This window comes from Stylophora pistillata, chromosome 4 (genome assembly GCF_964205215.1).
Source record: "Stylophora pistillata chromosome 4, jaStyPist1.2, whole genome shotgun sequence".
NCBI classification, from domain to species: domain Eukaryota; kingdom Metazoa; phylum Cnidaria; class Anthozoa; order Scleractinia; family Pocilloporidae; genus Stylophora; species Stylophora pistillata.
In genome coordinates, this window is record NC_142522.1 from 42,247,916 (window position 1) to 42,268,186 (window position 20,271).

The 20,271-nt window shown below is 38.0% G+C and overlaps 1 protein-coding gene across 1 annotated transcript; it reads right to left on the reverse strand.

Annotated features, from left to right (window-relative positions):
- Positions 1-1,409: 1,409 nt before the first annotated feature.
- Positions 1,410-18,510, reverse strand: LOC111319661 (putative leucine-rich repeat-containing protein DDB_G0281931). Its single transcript, XM_088757301.1, has 11 exons — positions 18,445-18,510; positions 18,098-18,169; positions 9,853-9,924; positions 9,041-9,109; positions 8,743-8,814; positions 8,507-8,578; positions 8,035-8,091; positions 7,533-7,723; positions 7,267-7,386; positions 4,813-6,432; positions 1,410-3,979 (listed from the first exon to the last, which is right to left on the reverse strand). The coding sequence occupies exons 4-11, from the start codon at positions 9,106-9,108 to the stop codon at positions 3,876-3,878; spliced, it is 2,304 nt and encodes a 767-aa protein (XP_088613427.1). The 5' UTR covers position 9,109; positions 9,853-9,924; positions 18,098-18,169; positions 18,445-18,510; the 3' UTR covers positions 1,410-3,875.
- Positions 18,511-20,271: the final 1,761 nt, after the last annotated feature.

The following is a 20,271-nucleotide window of genomic DNA, read 5'->3' on the forward strand; positions in this document are numbered from 1 at the left end:
ATAAACCTATGATAAAATCAAAACAAGGCTATAACACGAAGATAAGCAAAGAAATAAATCTGTTCTGTGTATCGCGATGTATCTGGATGAATAGCAAGGAAGTGATGATTTGTTAGAGGATGCAGGACACATTTCAGATTTAAACTATGTCCAAGTGCTTAGATTAGCTTACTGAAAAGTTGATTACGAACAATAGGGTTTTTACTCAATTAAATCATCTCCCGAATTTTTTAACCCTGAATACTCTTTATTTTTTTCACATTTCAAATTTTGTTCCTGTTGCTCCCCAAAAAATTTGAAGTATATATTTATCTCTCCCCCTCTCCCCCTCTCCCCCTCTCCCCTTCTCTCCCTCTCCCCCTCTCCCCTATCCCCCTCTCCCCCTCTACCCAATCTCCCCCTCTCCCCCTCTCCCCCTCTCCCCCTCTCCCCCTCTCCCCTCTCCCCCTCTCCCCCTCTACCCTTCTCCCGCTCTCCACCCTCTCCCTTTCACCCCCTTACCCCCTCTCCCCCTCACCCCCCTCTGCCCCGTCTGCCCCTCTGCCCCCTCTGCCCCCTCTCCACCCTCTCCCCGTCTCATTTTTCTTTGTTTTTGTTTTTTTTAAGGGGTGTCATTAACCAGACCGAATGCTAAACATGTTAGTTTGTTTTCTAATAAGAAACTGAAAAACTACAATCAAACTGTCGAATGCATCTTTCTCTCGAAATTAAGTCTGATGATTATAAAATTTAATGGTACAAGTACAGTAGAAAAGCGTTCTTTATCATGAAAACTCACCTACTTAGTGTTTGCAATTATGTGATTTAACAACTCACCTCTTTCAAGAGTTGAACGCTGTCTATAACACGCTTTAAAATACCCTGAGAGTCTGGCCGCGCCGTATATCTGTCGACTTAAGGAATGGGAAGAAAAGACACTTCCTGTCACTTTGATTAAATTTAGGAGCCATCATTCGCGATGATTAAGATCGAAAGCAGATTCAACAGCTGCATGTATTTGGTACATTTTTAAGTTGTTCATTACAGATGTAACACGCGTTTACTCCGTTTAAGCTTTTGATAAAGAATATTCGAGTAATCTTTGATGTCTTGTTGCTGGTATTTGCAATTAGGCATGGTTAATGGGTGTTGGATTTCAGTACCTAAGTATTGTTTGCGGTTTCAGGTACTCTCGAGCTCTTAAGTCTATATTCTGCTACTCCACTTACATCATGATGAATAATAACATGTCGTAACTAACACCTCTTAATTAATCTGTTTCAGAAACTGGTTAGTTGTGAGGTCACTCCCTGTTCATTCCTAAGCGGCTGGTCATTGTTTTTCTAGTTTGGTTTTCTCTGCAATGATTTAAAATCATGTTTGGTTTCGAGCCATTATGAAATGACTGAAATGATACTTGGACGATAAGATAAGATAAAAAGATGAAAACTTTATTAACGTGTCAGGTAAATCTAGTTTACATTTACGTAAACTAATTGTGGACACCTAACTAATGGTGAATTAAAAATTACGAATTATGATTTAAATCCTAAATCCTATAAGTCCCTCGCCATGACCGATGAAGCGATCTTCGCTCGACAATATTTGGTAAAAACACGGTGGTTACGATTATTTTTAGACTAGGACGGATTCATGGGGAAAAGGTTAAGAGAAATCGATATTTTGAATAGATATGCACCGGACCGCTCTTGGAGAGACTGCGTTTTACATGCAATTCCGCAAGTTATCGGTATCAGCCCACATGGATGAGAATGTGATTGCAATCTAACCGCGACGAGAAACTAAAAATAACCAAATCTCAACCGCAGTCGCGACTTCTTTCTCTAAAAGCTCTCTCGTATGCCTTTCCAAGTTGAAATCTAATCGAATCCAGCCCATAAATCGCACTTATGGTTGTGTTAACTTTTACAGCAAGATATTGGGAAAAGACCAAAAAGGTTCGAAAATAACGAGTCCAAGGAGAATAAATTACACCAACATATATGAAATTTGTTGGGGTTGAAAACAAAAAAAAAAGACAGCTCTAGAGTTTGTATCATAGTTCGAAAACTGAGAAAAACGTCTTCAGATGACCAATTATTAAGGGTAAAAAGTGATGTTCAAAGGCTTCACTTGAGGGTGATATCATTATCAGACGATGACCTGGACTGACGGCTTCAATGAACTCTTATGTTTTTTGTTCCAGCTGTCGAGATTTTTTACCCCGCGATAGTTTTAAAAACCATCTTTAAAAGGGAAGGGGGAGGGGGCAGATTGGGAGAAGGGGTAATCGGAGGGTTTTGATTATGTCTCGATAAAATTTACTTGATCTCCTTGTAACATTCTTATGATCCCTCCCTCATTAGCAGCTAATTGGCGGTCAATTTTATAGAGTTCCTTCCTGCTGTGGACGACTATTCCTCTTACCCCGTTCCCCCTTAAAATAGTGTGGAATGGCTATCGTTACTCATTGGTAATGAGGTTCAGTGTGGTCACTTTTAACCATCCTAAGAGGAGAATTTGAAATATCGCCACACTGATAAACAGCTGAATAAGAAGAATGGTTCACGCTTCCTAAAATAAACCGAGAAAAGAGCTTCAGCTTTCTTTAATTTATTGCAAGTGGAAAGGTTTAGCTCACTAACGGCCCCAACGGTTATAAAAAAAGGCCAAAATAACGTCTATTCTTAAATGGGATTTTCATTACTTATTTTGATAAATGAAATTCACTCTATTCTAAAGATTATCCATTAACAATAACTTTATCTCGTTTGCAATTGAGCTTAAGACTCTATGGTATAAATTCGAATGAGACAAAAGCAAAAAAATGAACTCTTCATCTCACAGCGCCTTTCTTCACCCAAGAGAGGGGAGGGGGGTAACCCTGCGATTGACTGGCATTCCATCCAGGGGGGGGAATACAAGTACTCCTAGTCGCTTCATGCTACGAAGTGCCGGCCTGATGGGCCACTTGGCGCGTAAGCAGGCTTTACCTTACCTATCGTAACTCCATTTTTTGTCAATAACTAACGTTCACTGCGGATTAACTGTTATAGCCGCTTTAGCTTCGTATGCTAATGGTATTGCTAGGTATTTAAATTTAAGGAACAGGTAACGAGTTCATGATAACTTCATACTAGAAAGCTTGATGGCCTCAAGGGTCCTCGTGTCTCTTTTTTCAGCGATGATAAAATAAAATGAAATATGAAAAATTTACTGGAAATTGAGGGGAAGAGGGCATATTCAAATAAGTTTCTTTTGATTGATCTTAAACTGCTGATGCAGTCCGGCCAAAGTCCCCCGAAAAGTGTTGTGATGTGCATTTGATCATATACAAATGTTAATTTGCGCACTATAAATATTATTAAATCATTACCATTTAAAAAAAATTGGAGAAGGGAACATCTTTTCAATTAAGAAGAACATTTTGGAAAATTATTTCATTTACGACCGACACCTCGAGTGCAACTAAAATCAGTTTTCGTCGGAAAGCAGGAAATGTGACTGATTTTTGTTTAAAAAAAATTAACCCTGAAACCGTTTTAGATATTTTTGGTAAGGAATAATAAACATAGAACTTTTACGGGTCGGAGTTATTTTGTTGCTTCCCCTAACTTATGAATAAGTCTTGTTTGATCCCCATAGAAAATCTTTCATTAAATGTTTCGTGCGTTGACGGGTTTTCATCTCTTTCCTTCAGAAAATCTTCAAATACCGGTATATCTATAACTGATAAGGTCTTGCCTCCTTCACCATAGGCTTGCTTATACTGATTAACTTCACCATAGGCTTGCTTATACTGATTAACTTCACCATAGGCTTGCTTATACTGATTAACTTCACGATAGGCTTGCTTATACTGATTAACTTTAAAGGCTGACCCATGGTGACGGTTATTACTCCTCGTCATCAGATTGCTCATCTGTCAGTGGCACCATCATTTCCAATCTCTGGTGCCTCTTGCATCGGTAAGCAGCTTTCAGATGAAGAAGACCTTTGACTGAAAAACAAAACAAAACAATTTTAAATAAACTTTATAAGGTCTACTGTCTCTGTGAAACGAGTCCCTTGAGTTTTTCCTTTCAATAGGAAATTCACACTTGACAGTTTATCTGTTCTCGTAAGGGAAATTGTTTTTATACAGGGCTAACCTCACGATTTTCCCTTTTCAGGATGTATTTTTTACATTTGCGTTGTAGCTTCCTGAATAAATGTTATGTTATAAATGGTTTGAACCCGGGGGTAACATGTGAAGGTGTAGTCTGATCGTCCGGGTGAGTGTAGTCCTGAGAAGGACTGTTGTCGGTGGCAGTGACTGACGTTTCGACAACCTGTGCGGAAGTCATCATCAGAGTCAAGTGAGTGATTGTTGTCAGTAGAATGACAACACTACTGACAACAATCACTCACTTGACTCTGATGATGACTTCCGCACAGGTTGTCGAAACGTCAGTCACTGCCACCGACAACAGTCCTTCTCAGGACTACACTCACCCGGACGATCAGACTACACCTTCAAATGTTATGTTATGTTATGTTAAAAGACAAATTTGCTTTTCCAAGAACACAGCAGACACAATGATTTATACTAGGTGCCTCTCTATAGCTAATTAGACCTGGTGCTTTCAACTTTTCTTCGACTCTCAAGTGCTGTACAATCACGAATAAATTCCAAAGAGATCTTTTTTGTAGAACTATGCCCCTTTTGTTGAATACTCATGTAGAATTTAAATTTTAGCTGTATACGGTAGTTATATTATCACCGTCAAGGTAAAGACACTGTTTGAATACCCCATCAGCAATTTGTAATGCTGAAGGGTGTAAGATACTTACCAACCACCATGATCAGCACAGCACTGTTAAGAATCAGGAACATCACGTTTATAAAAGTAGAACTGTTTCCTCCAACGCTGTCTTTGACGGTTGGCTGCGAGTAAATTGCACCAAGACAGACATTAAAAAATATTGCCCAAAGCACAAATGTTTGTAGTCGATCTTCAAACTTGTCTTTTATCGGTCGAAAGATGGTGTATACAATTCCTGATGCACCTGCCGCCATCACAGCAAAGCCAATTTGAGAATCACTTTCGGAGTCAAAGAGAAGAATGACTGAAATAAAGATCAGCTTCCGGTACATCTCAGCTATCTCCCAGAACCAATACTTGTCCTTATAGTTTTCATAGAACACTTTCAAGCCAAAGGCAATCTGTTTATGCTCTTGTGAGTTAGCTCGATATTTCCAAATTAGTGCCAGCAGCAGTATTGGGAAGGCGATAGGATAGAGAGCAAACCCAGCAGCTATGTGCCAAAAGTCGGCGTATCGGGAAGTAAAACAACGAATGGAATAGTCGGCCTTCAGAAAAGAACTACAATCGCTGTCATCGTTGGCGAAGCACACGTTCACACAGACTCCAGGCAAGGGAAGAATGTTTATAATCTTCATGCTCGTCATTGGGTAGGATAACAAGAGGAATAGAAAGATGTTTCGGTAGCAGGATTTCTTCAACTGGGCGACTTTCTCTTTTTTTGAATTTTCCATCGTATAACCCGTGCGATTCTCCATTCTTTGTGGTGCGTTTTCTTCAGTGGAATAGTACATACTATCTGAGTTTTGCAATGTGAAGTCATCTATTAGCTCCGCAGAGTTCTCCTTCCTGTTGACGAGCTGCTTCTTCACGAAAAGGTAAAGCAGTATCAAAGATATTACGGAAACGTTTATAGAAATAGCGAGGACAAACTGAATAAATGGATCAAGGCGGAGAACAGGGTGAATGCAACTCAGTGGGGCGAACTGCAAAATGTTTCCTTCGACAAACTTCAAGTATTTTGTCATAGAAAGGAGTATCACTGGCCACTGGACTTGCAGCAATGCCGAGAAAATGCCAGCGAGAACTTGATAAAATCCAATAACGATCTTAATGCAGGACATAACGACATCTGCAACAGTACGATTGTCTTCTGCGCGTCTTGAGTCGCCCCAGAAAACAATGACAAACAGCAGAAAAAAAAGAAAAATGATCACACAACAGGAAATAATTGAAACTAACATCTTGGGACAGCGTAAACAGCTGTTGAATCTGTGATAGTAGTGTGAAGAACATGTGGCGCAGAGGATACCCTGGTATCCTGTATTACATGTTGAGTTAATTCCGCCTTTACACGAGTTTGGATAGGGGCACTTTGCAGGCTTTGGCAACGGTCCTTCGAAATTGGAAAAGGCCTTGTCATAACTAACATCTTGGGTGTGGATGTTCATGACAAATTTGGTGTAATATTCCTTTCTTTCAGTGCTATTCCATTTCCAAAAATAGTTTGACGTTAAGATTGCGGTGTCATTCTCACAGACAATTCCATAACTTGGACAAGCTGTGCAAGGCCCAAAACGATCCACGCGGAAGAAATTATTGAGACAGTTACATGCACGATATCCAGCGAACTCGTCAGTACGGGTACCTGTTTGATGAAAAGACAAAGGTTTATTCGTTTATCAGTTAATGACGGTAATGAAGTACAACGGATTTTTTCGCAAATCGCGTAAATAACAATGTGAAGGAAATAATTATTTTGCTTACTTTGAGATCGTTATTCTTTGACAATAAGCTTTGCTATGTGTAACTGAATAGTGCCATGCTCTGTATAAAGGTTGGTAAATTGTAAAGTGAAATTTGTGTGATTGTGTTTTACATTCATTAAGTAACTTCTGAGATTCATTTAAGAGATAAAAAACAAGGTCAAGAAAGTAATTTTTCACCGTTTCTTCTTTCTTTTGACTTGCGTGACGGACTTCGCCGAAAAGGAGGGATTATTCGCATTCTATGGCTATAGCTATTTTTCCTTTTAATAAAAAAGCTTTGAAATCATTTGATCGTAAGGGGCTGCTAACTATTTATCGTCTGGGGTGTCAGAGGATTTTGGTTGTATCACAAGAAGATTTACCTGAGTCTCGCCCCACCCCTCCCCTGCCAGTCTCTCAAAGATTTCCCATTACTGATAGTCAATATCCTTTAGTTCCCGATTTCTACTCCTCTAGCTTCGACTGACCCCTATCCTATTCCCCCCTTCCCTCAGCCTCAATCTCCTGATCCCCCGAGCGATCAATAATGACTGGTCCTTAATAATTCATGGATATGCTTCTTTAAACTTCAATGTATCGAACATCCCTGATATTAAAAGCACTCATTTTGGTTCTTCATATGGTTTTTAAATGTTAAGCTACTCCACTTAGCATAAACGATTCCGGAATAACAGTTTAATTCAAAGGTAATCGTTATCTATCAAGTCTCTTACCATACGGGCATGCACGGCAATCAGTTGCACTTTTTCCAGGATAGTGCTTTTCAGGAACATAAGTACCCGTGCTGCAATTCTTACATTCGGTCTGACCCATTTCATCTTGATAAAAGCCTCCTGAAAAGAAATCGTTGCATTTGATCTAACTGTAGACCGAAATTCCAAATTTTAATTGTTGCGAAGTGCCATCTACGCAAAGACCGTTCAAATTTAATGTCAAATCGTTCTCGATTATTATATCAATGAAAAGTGCATAGTTATACCTTTGGGACAATTTAAACAAGAGCGGTTGGTGCCACGGGTGCCTGCTGAACAAAAACTGCATTTGTAACATATTGCATTGGGCTTGAGTTTGGTTGTCTCACTGCAGTTTGAGCCCCTTAGTCCACGAAACACAGCTTCTCTCGCTCCACCACCGCAAAGTGAATACGTTAAAGGTGACGGAGCGCATTGACTGCAGAATAAACAACGAAATGATAAAAAATGAGACTCACTTGATAGATAAGCCTGCGACGGACATGCTCTAGAATTCATTCATTCATTTATCTTTTCGTTAGACGTCAGTGCGGTATTTGCATCGTAGAATGCTCCATCTGTATATAAATCTAAATTTTTCTTTTCGCCATAATACTCTTCTTTTCGCCATATGATCCATACGGCTCTGCACGCGCTTTATTAAGACTTTCATTCATAAATCCTCGACCTAGGAATCTACGCAATGACGTGAGCAGGGCCAGAAAACCCGGATTGCAATAAGTCACTCACATTAAAGGGCCGTGTGCCTCTGGGGGGATTTTACGAAGACTTTTACACGAAATAAGCCTGCAAAAAATAAAACAATGGAAGATTCAAATCTTCAGATGATATTTAGCCTTATTCACACAGAGCACCATCGGCCCAGCAGAGAAATTCCCAGTAATTAAAACGGAGAAATATAAACTAGTTTAAAGGCTGGCTTTAAACCTTGGCAAACTTGGCTAATTACAACCTGGTTACATAGGAAAACCTAGTTTGAGCACATATGTCAGGAAAGCGAAAGACTTTTTAAAATGTTTTAATTTTGCTGAGCCACGAATGTGACATCTAGAAACTGTGATTATCAGGGTCTTCGAGATTGAGATACTTTCAGGTACTCAACTTTTTATGTTCATCATCTTCATCCAAAAGCTGGGGCCCGATGAATAAAGACCAATTAATCATGTAGCGCTGGTAGAAACTGAGTGATGCATGTACTCACAGTTGGACGTTGGTGGGTACTCCTTTAAACGTCCCATTTTGAAGTGACTCAATGGGGTTGGAAAACAGTGTCCTACGAAGGAGCCAAAAAGTTAGAAAGCCAATTTAACAGCCTATCATAAGCACAGGTAACCCATGCGTCAGTGGGTTTAATGCCGTGACTATGATTAATGTATAGCTTGAAAAAAACTTGCGAAGCCCTGTAAAGTAGATCATTTAAACTGATAAACAACTCACAATATTTCCAGGTTCTTGAGGTAATTAAAAGCGTTATCAGCGATTCGTTTTATTCTGTTTCCATGAAGAAACCTTCGTATAGGGAGTCAGAGAGACAATAAAATAACAGTTATTAAAAATTAAAGCGCATTCAGTTTGATCTCTTACTTTCAGTTAGCACCAAAGCCGTGCAACTTCCCCAGTAGGACTTATTTCTTAAACTTTATGAGCTCTGGTTTGAAAGCAATGTTTTGATTTGAATGAGAACACTGCTATGATTGATATCAACACAAGAACACGGTCAAACTAGAATACTCACAACATTTCCAAAGAAGTGTCAGCAAAACTGTCTCCACGAATAGAGGTTAGGTTGTTGCCTGAAAGCATCCTTCAAAACGAAAGAATGTAGCAGCGAAATTACATCAAAAGGCCAGCTCTAACAGCGAGATCCTAATTTATAAACCAAAGTCTACAGATGTGCTAAAACCTCGAATTTACAAGACGCCATATTTAAACAACTTAGCGAATGTATTTGACTAAATATAATGATAAAGTTCGGATACAACGCGCGCTGTTATTGCTTGAAAGGGCGTGTTCTACCAGAGTATAAGACTAAGAAACTTGAGGAAAAAGTGTTGATTAAAAACTAAGCCAGTCGAACTATTGGAAATTGTGAATACTGATGGTTTGTGAACTTTGGTGGTTTGATATTTTTGACAGCTTAAATCTCGTTCAACCAATCAGAAAATTTGAGCCATTCTAATGAAGATTCTCATTGGCTTATGGTACCCAGCTCTAGGACACTGTTGTTTGCTGTGGAAATAAAAACTGAAATGAAAAAACAAATAAAAACTTAAAAGTAATGCATGGGGAATTTAACGGATTCTTTATTATGAAACAATAGAGAAGCCTTGATTGTGCTCTCAAGAAAAGGGGAGAAACATTCCACTACGTCTTGTGTTTCTCCCTACACTTCTTTCGTGCTCTAGCCACTTCCTGCGTGCTTCACAACAGAACAGAGCATGATCAAGGCTTCTCCATTTGTTAATAAGGTAGGGCTCCACCAAAATCATGGAAATGAGCATTGTCTATTCCGTAGTTATCTCTAGGTAAAAAGAACAAAATACTCACAGAAGCTTCAGGCATTTAAGCCCGGCAAAAGTTTGTCTTGAAATATCGGAGAGTCTATTAAAACTTAAAAACCTGAGGAAATAAGTCTTTAAATTAGTATTTCATGATAAGAGGATTTCTAGAGATGAAAAATGATTTTAACAAAAAATTACGCAGACGTATTCTGAGTAAAAGGACTTGGAGAGCTTCCAATAAGAATGGACCGTACGACCCTCAGATTAGTACTACGCATGCTCCACCACTAAGCTATCAGGGGCTCGTGACAGGCTAGGCCGTTCAACCAGGTCAAACATCATATTTCAATTCAACTGATGTGTTTTTGGCATCAAATGAACAAACGTCAAAGCAAAGAGAACTCTGACCAATACCTCTCTTTATAATATTGGCTTAGACTCTTTAGCGAAACAGATTTTGACGATATACTTATGTTATCAGTGCTAAGTTAACACTTTATGAAACAAATTACAAGGAATAGGAAGTCATTAGACAAATTCATGCAAGCGCAAATTGTTTACTATCTTCCACTGCCACATTTGTATGGGTTTGGAAAAATGTATTCATATACGTTATTAACTCAGCATGAGGTCGGGATGGCTGAATATTGGCCGGTTTCTTTTTTGGGCGTTTTAATGAACCGAAACGAGGCTAATATCCGTTCGTCTTTATCGAAAAAGCTTAGTTTGGAGAGTTCATATTCTCTTGGCTTGGTCAATGAAGGATTCATTATAAAGCAAAAGGATTTCACTTTAATAAGGATTAAGAGTGACTTGTTTATTTCGAGAGCCGAGGAAGAAAGTCAGCCGGTCGTAGAATTCTTTCTTTCTTTCGAATATCCTCTGCCGCTTTTTGCGTCTCCGTGGTCGTCATTTTCCAAAAGTTACGAACTATGTTTCTTGCGCGTGATCAATACGGGTATTGCCGAGCCCATCGTGCCCACTTGGACAGCCAATGAGAACACAGGAGCAAGATATCTATCGGCCATTATATATTATCCCACTTCATGATCACAGGTCTCGACATCTTGCCTTTTTTCACGCAAGAGTCAGAGTGAACCCTCGAGCTACGGCATTTACCACATGATGGTCAGTTGATGGTCCAGTCAACCATTAATCTTTTTTTTTCCTGTAGCCCCTTAAGACCGGTTCATTTTCCGAACCAAAAGATTGGGAAGACATATATTCTACATTTTTTTTTTGTGATTTCTTTTTTTTTAGGCATTTTACAAAACATTACTCTACTTAAAATACACTACAGGACTCAGTTACAGTACGTTGCTTACAATAGTTTACTGAGAACACACCACAAACAAAGTATAGTTTACAATAAACTTGATTACAGCAGATGACTTACTATCGATTACTTCCACTACCTACACGATACTCTGCATTTAATTTACTTAACGACATACTACACTCCTTTCAATATGTTACGTAAATTCCTTACAGTTCCTTAATAATAGTATCTAGCGAAATTGTGTGCTTTATAATAAAATTGACTTCGTATGCTACTCTACACTGTTTGGACGACACCCATCCCACAAAACGATATGTGGCAAAAGCTTTTTCCATTTCTGAAAATGTTTCGCTAATTTAAATATATTCTACAGTTGATCTCAAGTTTTCGTTTCATTTTTTGTCTTCATCTCTTCTCCCGCCTTTTGGGGAGAAAATGAATAGATTAATAAATAAACGGAATAAGAAAGCTGAACAGTTTCCACTTATAGTCATATGGTACATGAACTGAGGTGGAGTGAAGATATCGAGGGCTAGAAATACAATATCCCATGGCCAGGTCCGAAATTGAATAAAATAACTCAGATGATTCATTAAAATCAATTGACTCTGAATGACATTGATGTGTACAAATTCAGTGGCACTAGTGATGGTGATGATTATACTTTTACTTTAGATGAGAAAGTGACACAGCGAAATCATTCAAACTGTTCATAAATTGTGTATTCCTATGAAGACTTCAAAGGGAAAGTACGGTCTATAAAAAAGTTACCTCAAGCAGGAGATTTTTTTCTCAAGAGTTCGATAATAACCGCCATTTTTTCCAGTTTGTCTTGCATAATATAGCCCCAATGTTTTAGGGAATCGCGGTTTTTAATGGCCCGAAGGACAACTGACCACACTACATCATTCTTGTAGTTTTCAGAAAAGTCATCTCGAACCAGTTTCCAGAGATTGTCAAGTTTGAAATCGATAGGGTAAGCAGAATTCTCTCTTAACAGGACCCGTAGCATTCCTTAGAGATAAAATCAAAGTCTTGTCACTCTATGCGGGACACAATCCCGCGAAGAGTGGTAAGCGCTGAAAAACATTTCTCGTAATATGGTGTAGAGTCATGCAAACTCGAAGTGGAATTGTCGCGAAGAGAATGCCACTCCAGCCGAAAAGAGGCAAGCCTAAATCCTAGTAAGTATTTGGTTAGGTAAAAGGACTTTGATTCCGAGTTAGAGAGATAAGACACTAGAGAGGCTAGCTTTAAGGAGTCACCTTTGATTTGGAAATTGAAAATTCCAAGGCCAACTTTATTAAAAGGCTGGTGGCAGGTCCCTCGACTTACTGTCTCAATACGAGAGCCCCAAACAAAAGGCCAAGTTAGCGAATTTACTTTACAAATTACCCATCGAGGGATCCACAGAACCGAAAACATCTAGAGTAGTTTACTGATTCCTAAGAAATTGACCAAAAGAGATTTGCCAACGAGCGAGAGACAACGAGATTTGCAGAGATTAAGATGTTTTACCAACTTCTCAAGTTTTGGTTGCCAATTTTCCACTTCAGTATCATTGCCGAAATTAACTCCAAAGATTTTCATGTTGGTCAACCACCTGAGGCCATAAGGTTGATCGCTCCGTGTACGCATGGACTCCGTTTTGGCGACACTTAGGCGCGCTCCAGAACCGAGTTCATAAATATTAATGGTATCAAAGAGAGATGCCAACGAACGAATAAATTTAACAATACAGGTCGTATCATCAGCATATACCCCAACATTAGATCTTACTCCGCGTGCGCCGGGTAAGAGAAAGCCCTCTATGGCGGGATTGTTTCGGATTTTACAGGCGAGAGTTTCAACACATAAAATATACAACAAAGGTGACAGGAAATCCCCCTGTCTCACTCCGCGAGACAAAGGTATCGCTTCAGTTAACCATTCATTAACGATGACTTGCATGTTAACATCATTATATCGTGTGCTAACTCAGTGGCAGAATGACGAACCAACACCAAAACGGTTTAGGAGATTCAATAAAAAAGTGCGATTAACTCGATCGAGGGCTTTCTCTTGATCGAGCCTGAGTAGAATGCCAGTTTCGTGGAATGTCCATTGCTTGATTATTTTAGTATTTAATATTCATTATTTTTATTATCAGTGCGCTCAGTATAGTCTAATATATCTCGCAATAGGTGTAGGTTTGACGTAATTTTCCGACCCGGCACAGAACAGGCTTGATCAGGATCAACGATAAATTGTAAAACTTTAAAGAGAGGGAGAGACCTGGAACATATCTTATAATCGACAATTAGTAAGGAAATTGGTCGCCAATTTTTAAGACCTTTGCGATCCCCTTTCTTGAAAATGACTCGAGTATTACTAGTTTTCATAGACTCGCACATCTCTCCAGCTTGAGATCATGCATTGAATACCTGGCACAGATATGGACCCAAACGGTCCCAGAACTTTGAGTAAAACTCAACCGAAAGGCTATCAGGGCCGGGAGCTTTGTTTGTGTTCATTTTATTCAGAGCGACAGTCATTTCCTCGAGCGTCAAGTCACCTTCGCAAGAGGATGCCTGATCGGACCTTAGTTGACGAGACAAGGAGGATAAAAGATCGGTTTGCATCGCGACATCTAACGGCTCTTCGGAAAGAGTCGAGAGTAAAAATCTACGTGCGCTTTCAAAATTTCCTCTTGGGAGAAGACCTCATTGCCGTCTGAATCGTACACTGAAGAGATGTGCGATCTCTGCGCTTTACTTCGCTGTAAATTAAAGAAATATGGACTGGGGCGTTCGCCCTCTTCTAACCATTTGGCACGGCTACGAATCATAATTGCTTCTGCTTTTTTGGTACGGAGACCTTTCAGGCGGCTTTCCGTATTGGATATAGAATCGGATACGGTTGTATGACCATTAAGGAGTCTTGTATTCTGTCTTAAGCGTACCTCAGATTGATCAATCGATTGATGTAACTGTCATTTGTTTTGTGAATTTGAAACTTGATTAAATTGAAATATTGATGCTAGCTCTTACGCAGTGGGCGTGAAAATTCTCTTCTGATCAGACAACGGGCCTATAACGTGTCTTTACGCATCATCTACACTTTATAATAGATCGCCATGTAATTTATTGATGGCCTTGAACCCGACCATAATTGAGGGGGATAAATGACTTCTTACTTCAGTGGCTAGCTTCTTCGGCAAGAGAATCAAATAACTTACTAGTTGGGTTGATTCTTTCAGAGCCACTGTTTCAAATATACAATATGAGTACAATTAACGCTCGGCGAACATGTATTTTACTTTAAGTACTTAGGCCTACCGAACCGCACTCGAGTCTGCCGTATCAGCTGATGCAGTGATTACTCTAGGCTTTTCTTGAGTTTCGAGATACGCAGAATGAATAGTTTTGGTACCAGACGTGAGCTTTTGGACCGCTGCCAGTAATAGATGAATGTGAATATGAGAACGCACTACTCGAGTCGTAGCCTTGAGTAGTATGGTAATTGGGGGTTTCACAACAATTCTCCTCAGGGGGCTTAAAATAAAAAAGAAATCTGATATAAAATTTTTTTACCAAAAATTTGAAAAATACATCTAAAAACTCAGATCAAAAATCAAGAATCCAGAAATTTGAAAACTATATTGAAAAATATTTTCAACAAAGTCGGAATCCAAAAACTCAGACTTATGAAAATTGAAAATAGCGGAACGAAAACCCAATTGAAACCGGTTGAAGCTTGTTCAAACTTGAGAAAAAATATAATTAATGAATATATATATATATGTTGAATTTTATCACAGCATTGTATATGATCGTTAATGATATCAAATATTATTTAGAAGAAAATGAAAATTTAGTTAATTTAATCATTTAGAGAATGGATAAATGGTCTCAAAAATATTTAATTTTTTATATATATATAGTTAATATATAGTTTACGTCGGATGTGTGACTATAATATTCACTTAGCATTGATGGGTGATAAAAAAAGTTATTTTCCTTTCTGTGATGAAGTTATAAAAAAAAATTAACCAGTTCAAGAGAAATGTTGTAAGAATAGAAGTGTTAGTTTGGAAAATGGTTTATTTCTTTTTACCAATTGTGGATTAGTCCATGGTTCAGATTTGGAAAATGACAAGTTCATTGAATTTCATAAAAACCTGCATAAAGTCCGAAGAAAATCAGTCTATCAAAGAAAATGCCATGTGGAAAAGGTTATTTATAATATTAATGATGAAACACGAATTCAAATATCAAGAAATCCGATCGAGAAATTCTTAAAAGCCTTTGATTTAATAAAAAATAACTGGTACAAGAAAAAAAATGATATCAATAAAGTTTATTATTGGAAAGCTAATTTACATGATGAATTTATCACCAAATGAAATACAATCTACAAGTCTGAAGACTCCCTTGTCTAAGTTTGTAATTTGGTTCATGACTTGTACCTCAATCATGACTTGTACCTTGTACCTCCATCACTGATCGCACAAGTATAACAAGTACATCAATTTTTTTCAAAATCTGAGCCAGTGGAATAAGGAGGTATTGGTCAGCGTACTCATTGTTTTGCCAACTGTCATTTGATGCCGTCAGTATGACGATCTGCTGCTCGACTTGCGTCTAGCAGGTGAAAAGATGATGATTGACATCAGTGAGCACGCAATGTGACATGAATACTGGTCAGAGGATTTTTTGGTGCAACAGCTGTCACTTTAACACCTCAATGCGGATGTCTGCTATAACAACAATGCAGTAGCGCAGTCAAAGGATTGCATCGGAGGCTTCTTACATTTAGGATCAAATGTTATTACATTTAGGACTTTATTACATTTAGGAAAGTTATTACATTTGCGACCTCAAGATACGTGCACTCAGTTGAAATTTCTGAAATACACTCCCCGTTTACCTTGTCTTCGAATATTTTCTTAAACGTAAATGTGTGTTTATCGTCAGATTAAATGTGGAGAAGTAAAGACAAAGAGAAAGAAATTGAGACAAGGATATTGAATCATGTAAATGAGCAAAGTATGAAGGAAGTAAGTGTAAGTTGGCTGAATTAAGCCGAAGACAAACGAGCGGGACTCACCATGTGACTTTTGTGGTTGCATCGCACAGGATTGCCTTCAAATTATTTATTTTTGTTCTCACAAGCGTGTCGATTGGAAATTTTCCCTTTTTTTAAGGGATTATCGGAGGATTTACCTAAATAATTTTCAGCAAAAGCTGATTATGCATCACATTCCAATGTGCAATCAATATTAGTTGAAATTAATTTACTGCTGGATGGTACGTTGTGACAAAAGGCAATAGACAGACCCACTCGTACTTGCCAATACTTTTCCAAACTTTCAATCCCGCAGTATACATCGAATTGTTTCCATCCCTTAGAGAGCAACACTCTTTTGTCATTCTATTAAATGACACGACAGCTTAAATGACAACAAACCGGTCAATGAGACATAACCTTTTCGATCTTTTGGAATGTACCAATGTGACAAGAAGGCTTTGTACAAAAGAACATACAATATACAAGCGAACAAATTAAGATCAATTGACTGATATTTCTCATAAGAATGTAACCAATCACAAGGCGCGTAAGAAATAGCCAATCAAAAATGGATCTGTGCATCCACAAAGGTTGTCAGAACAGGCTTTTAGGAGCCATTGCAAAGACGGACTATATCGGGGATTTTGTGACAAGTCCGGCTGCAACCCTGGCTACTTTGATGAAGCAATTGGGAAATTTTAGTCCTGCACGCGACTATAAATCGGTATGTAACAGTTACCATCCCAATACAGTGGCAAACACAGATATCATATCTCGGGCGCCCTCTGAAAGTATACGAGAATGAAAAGCTTTGTAAACCAAGGACTGTAACAAACCCCATTTACAATAAAACAAACTGAGGAATCAGGATATTTGGATGAAAACAATCGCAACATGTTCCCTGAAAAACCTCTAGGGAGAAAAAATTTTAACTCCACCCTCTCAGCCATACAAATGGTTGCTTTTTATGTTACTATGTGATATATCTGATACAATAATTTTCTTTCTCAGAAAATTGGATAACAACGAACACTCAAGTTCGCTGCTCTTTTTTGGATTAAAAGCTTAAATCACTTTTGATAAATCAAGGCCGGTTTCGATCGAAAATCACTTTAAAGTAATGGAAAGCTAGAGATTCGTATTCCCTTCTATGGGCATAAATACCCCTTGTTATATGTTGTCTACATACAAGTAGGTTAAACTGGTCAGATTCTGAAACGCTTTCTCAGGAATAACCTTCAACTTGTTCCCTGGCAAATCTCAACGGAGAAAAAAACTTAACTCCGCCCTCTCAGCTTTACAAATGATTGCTTCTTATTTTACTGTGTGATGTGAGCTACAAAACCGTGAATCTGTCTCATAAACTTAGACAACAATGTACACTCAAGTTCGCAGTTTTTCGGATTTAAAGTTAAAATCACTTTTGAAAAATCAAGGCTGGTCTCGATCAAAAATCACTTTAAATTAATTGAAATTGAAAGATTAGCATTACCTTCTATTAGCATAAGTACCCTTTGTAATATGTTGTCTACTTTCAAGGGGGCTCAACTCGTCAAGGCTGGTTTCGATCGAAAACCACTTCGAATTAATGGAATCTAGAGATTCATACAATTGTTATATGTTGTCTACATAAAATTAGGTTAAACTGGTCAGATTCTGGAACACTTTCTCAGGAATAAGCTTCAACATGTTTCCTGACAAGCCTCTTAGGCCAAAACATTTTAGCAAATGGTTGCTTTTTATTTTACTCTGTCATGTGTGATACAAAAGCATTCTATGCCTCAGAAAATTTGACATCAATGAACAATCAAGCTCACTGTTTCTTTGGAGTTTAAGTTGAAACCACTTTTAACAAATGAAGGCTGGATTCGATCAAAAATTACCTTAAATTAATGAAAATCTAGACATTCGTATTCCCTTTTATAGGCATAATAATACCCTTCGTTATATGTGGTCTACTTACAAGTGGGTTAAACTCGTCAGATTCTGGAACGCTTTCTCAGGAATAAACTCCAACCTGTTACTTGACAAGTATCTAAGGAGAAAAAATTTTAACTCCGCCCTCTCAGCTATACATATGGTTGCCTTTAATGTCGATGTGTGATATGTGATACAAATGATATTCTGTGCATAATACAATTGGACAGCAATGTAAAAAGAAGTTCGCTGTTTTTAGGATTAAACTTAAAATTACTTTTAATAAATCAAGGCTGGTTTCGATCGATAACCACCTTCAATCAATGGAAATCTAGAGGTTCGTATTCCACTTAATAGGCATAAAAAATCACTTCGTTACATGTGGCTACTTACAAGTGGGCTAAACTCGTCAGATTCTGGAACGCTTTCTCAGGAATAAGCTCCAAATTGTTATTTGACAAGTCTCTAAGGAGAAAAAAATTTAACTCCACCCTCTCAGCGATGCCAATGGTTGCCTCTTATGTTACTGTGTGATATGTGATACTAAAACTATTCTATGCCTCATACAATTGGACAAGAATGTGCAATCAACTTCGCTGTTTTTTGGATTTAAAATTGAAACCACTTTTGATAAATCAAGGCTGGTTTCGATGGAAAGTCACTATAAATTAATGGAAATCTATAGATTCTTATTTCCTTCTATAGGTATAAATACCCTTTGTTATATGTTGTCTACTTACAAGACGTTTAAACTCGTCAGATTCTGGAACGCTTTCTCAGGAATAAGCTCCAACTTGTTATTTGACACGTCTCTAAGGAGAAAAAATTTTAACTCCACCCTCTCAGCTATGCCAATGGTTCCCTCTTATGTTACTGTGTGATATGTGATACCAAAACTATTCTATGCCTCACACAAGCGGACAACAATGTACAAGTAAGCTTGCTGTTTTTAGGATTTAAAATTGAAACAACTTTTGATAAATCAAGGCTAGTTTCGATGGAAAGTCACTCTAAATTAATGGAAATATATAGATTCGTATTTCCTTCTATAGGTATAAAAACCTTTTGTTATATGTTGTCTACTTACAATTGGGTTAAACTGGTCAGATTCTGGAGTGCTTTCTCAGGAATAAGCCTCAACATGTTACTTGTCAAGTCTCTAAGGAGAAAAAAATTAACTCCACCCTCTCAGCTATGAAAATGATTGGTTCTTATTTTAATGTGTGATATGTGATAGAAAAGTATTCTTTGCCGAAGAAAATTAGACAACAATAAACAATCAAGCTCGCTGTGTTTTGGATTTAGAATTAAAACAGCTTTTAACGATTCAAGGCTGGTTTCAATCGAAAATCACTTTAGATTAATGGTAATCAGGGGATTTGTAGTCCCTTGCGTTAGCATAAATACCCTTTCTTAGATGTTGTCTACTTAAAAGTAGTTTAAACTCGTTAGATTCTGGAACGCTTTCTCAGGAGTAAGCTCCAACTTGTTAGATGACAGTTTTCTAAGAAGAAAAAAATTTAACTCCACCCTCAGGGCTATGCCAATGGTTGCCTCTTATATCACTGTGTGATATGTGATACCAAAACTATTCTACGCCTCATACAATTGGACAAGAATGTGCAATCAACCTCGCTGTTTTTAGGATTTAAAATTGAAACCACTTTTGATAAATCAAGGCTATTTTTCGATGGAAAGTCACTCTAAATTAATGGAAATCTATAGATTCGTATTTCCTTCTATAGGTATAAATACCCTTTGTTATATGTTGTCTACTTACAAAACCTTTAAACTGGTCAGATTCTGGAACGCTTTCTCAGGAATAAGCTCCAACTTGTTATATGACAGGTCTCTAAGGAGAAACAATTTTTAATCCACCCTCTCAGCTATGCCAATGGTTGCCTCTTATGTTACTTTGTGATATGTGATACCAAAACTATTCTATGCCTCATACAATTGGACAAGAATATGCAATCAACCTATCGGTTTTTTGGATTTAGAATTAAAACCACTTTTGATAAATCAAGGCTAGTTTCGATGGAAAGTCACTCTAAATTAATGGAAATCTATAGATTCGTATTTCCTTCTATAGGTATAAATACCCTTTGTTATATGTTGTCTACTTACAAATAGATTAAACTGGTCAGATTCTGGAACGCTTTCTCAGGAATAAGCTCCAACTTGTTATATGACAGGTCTCTAAGAAGAAAAAAAATTAAC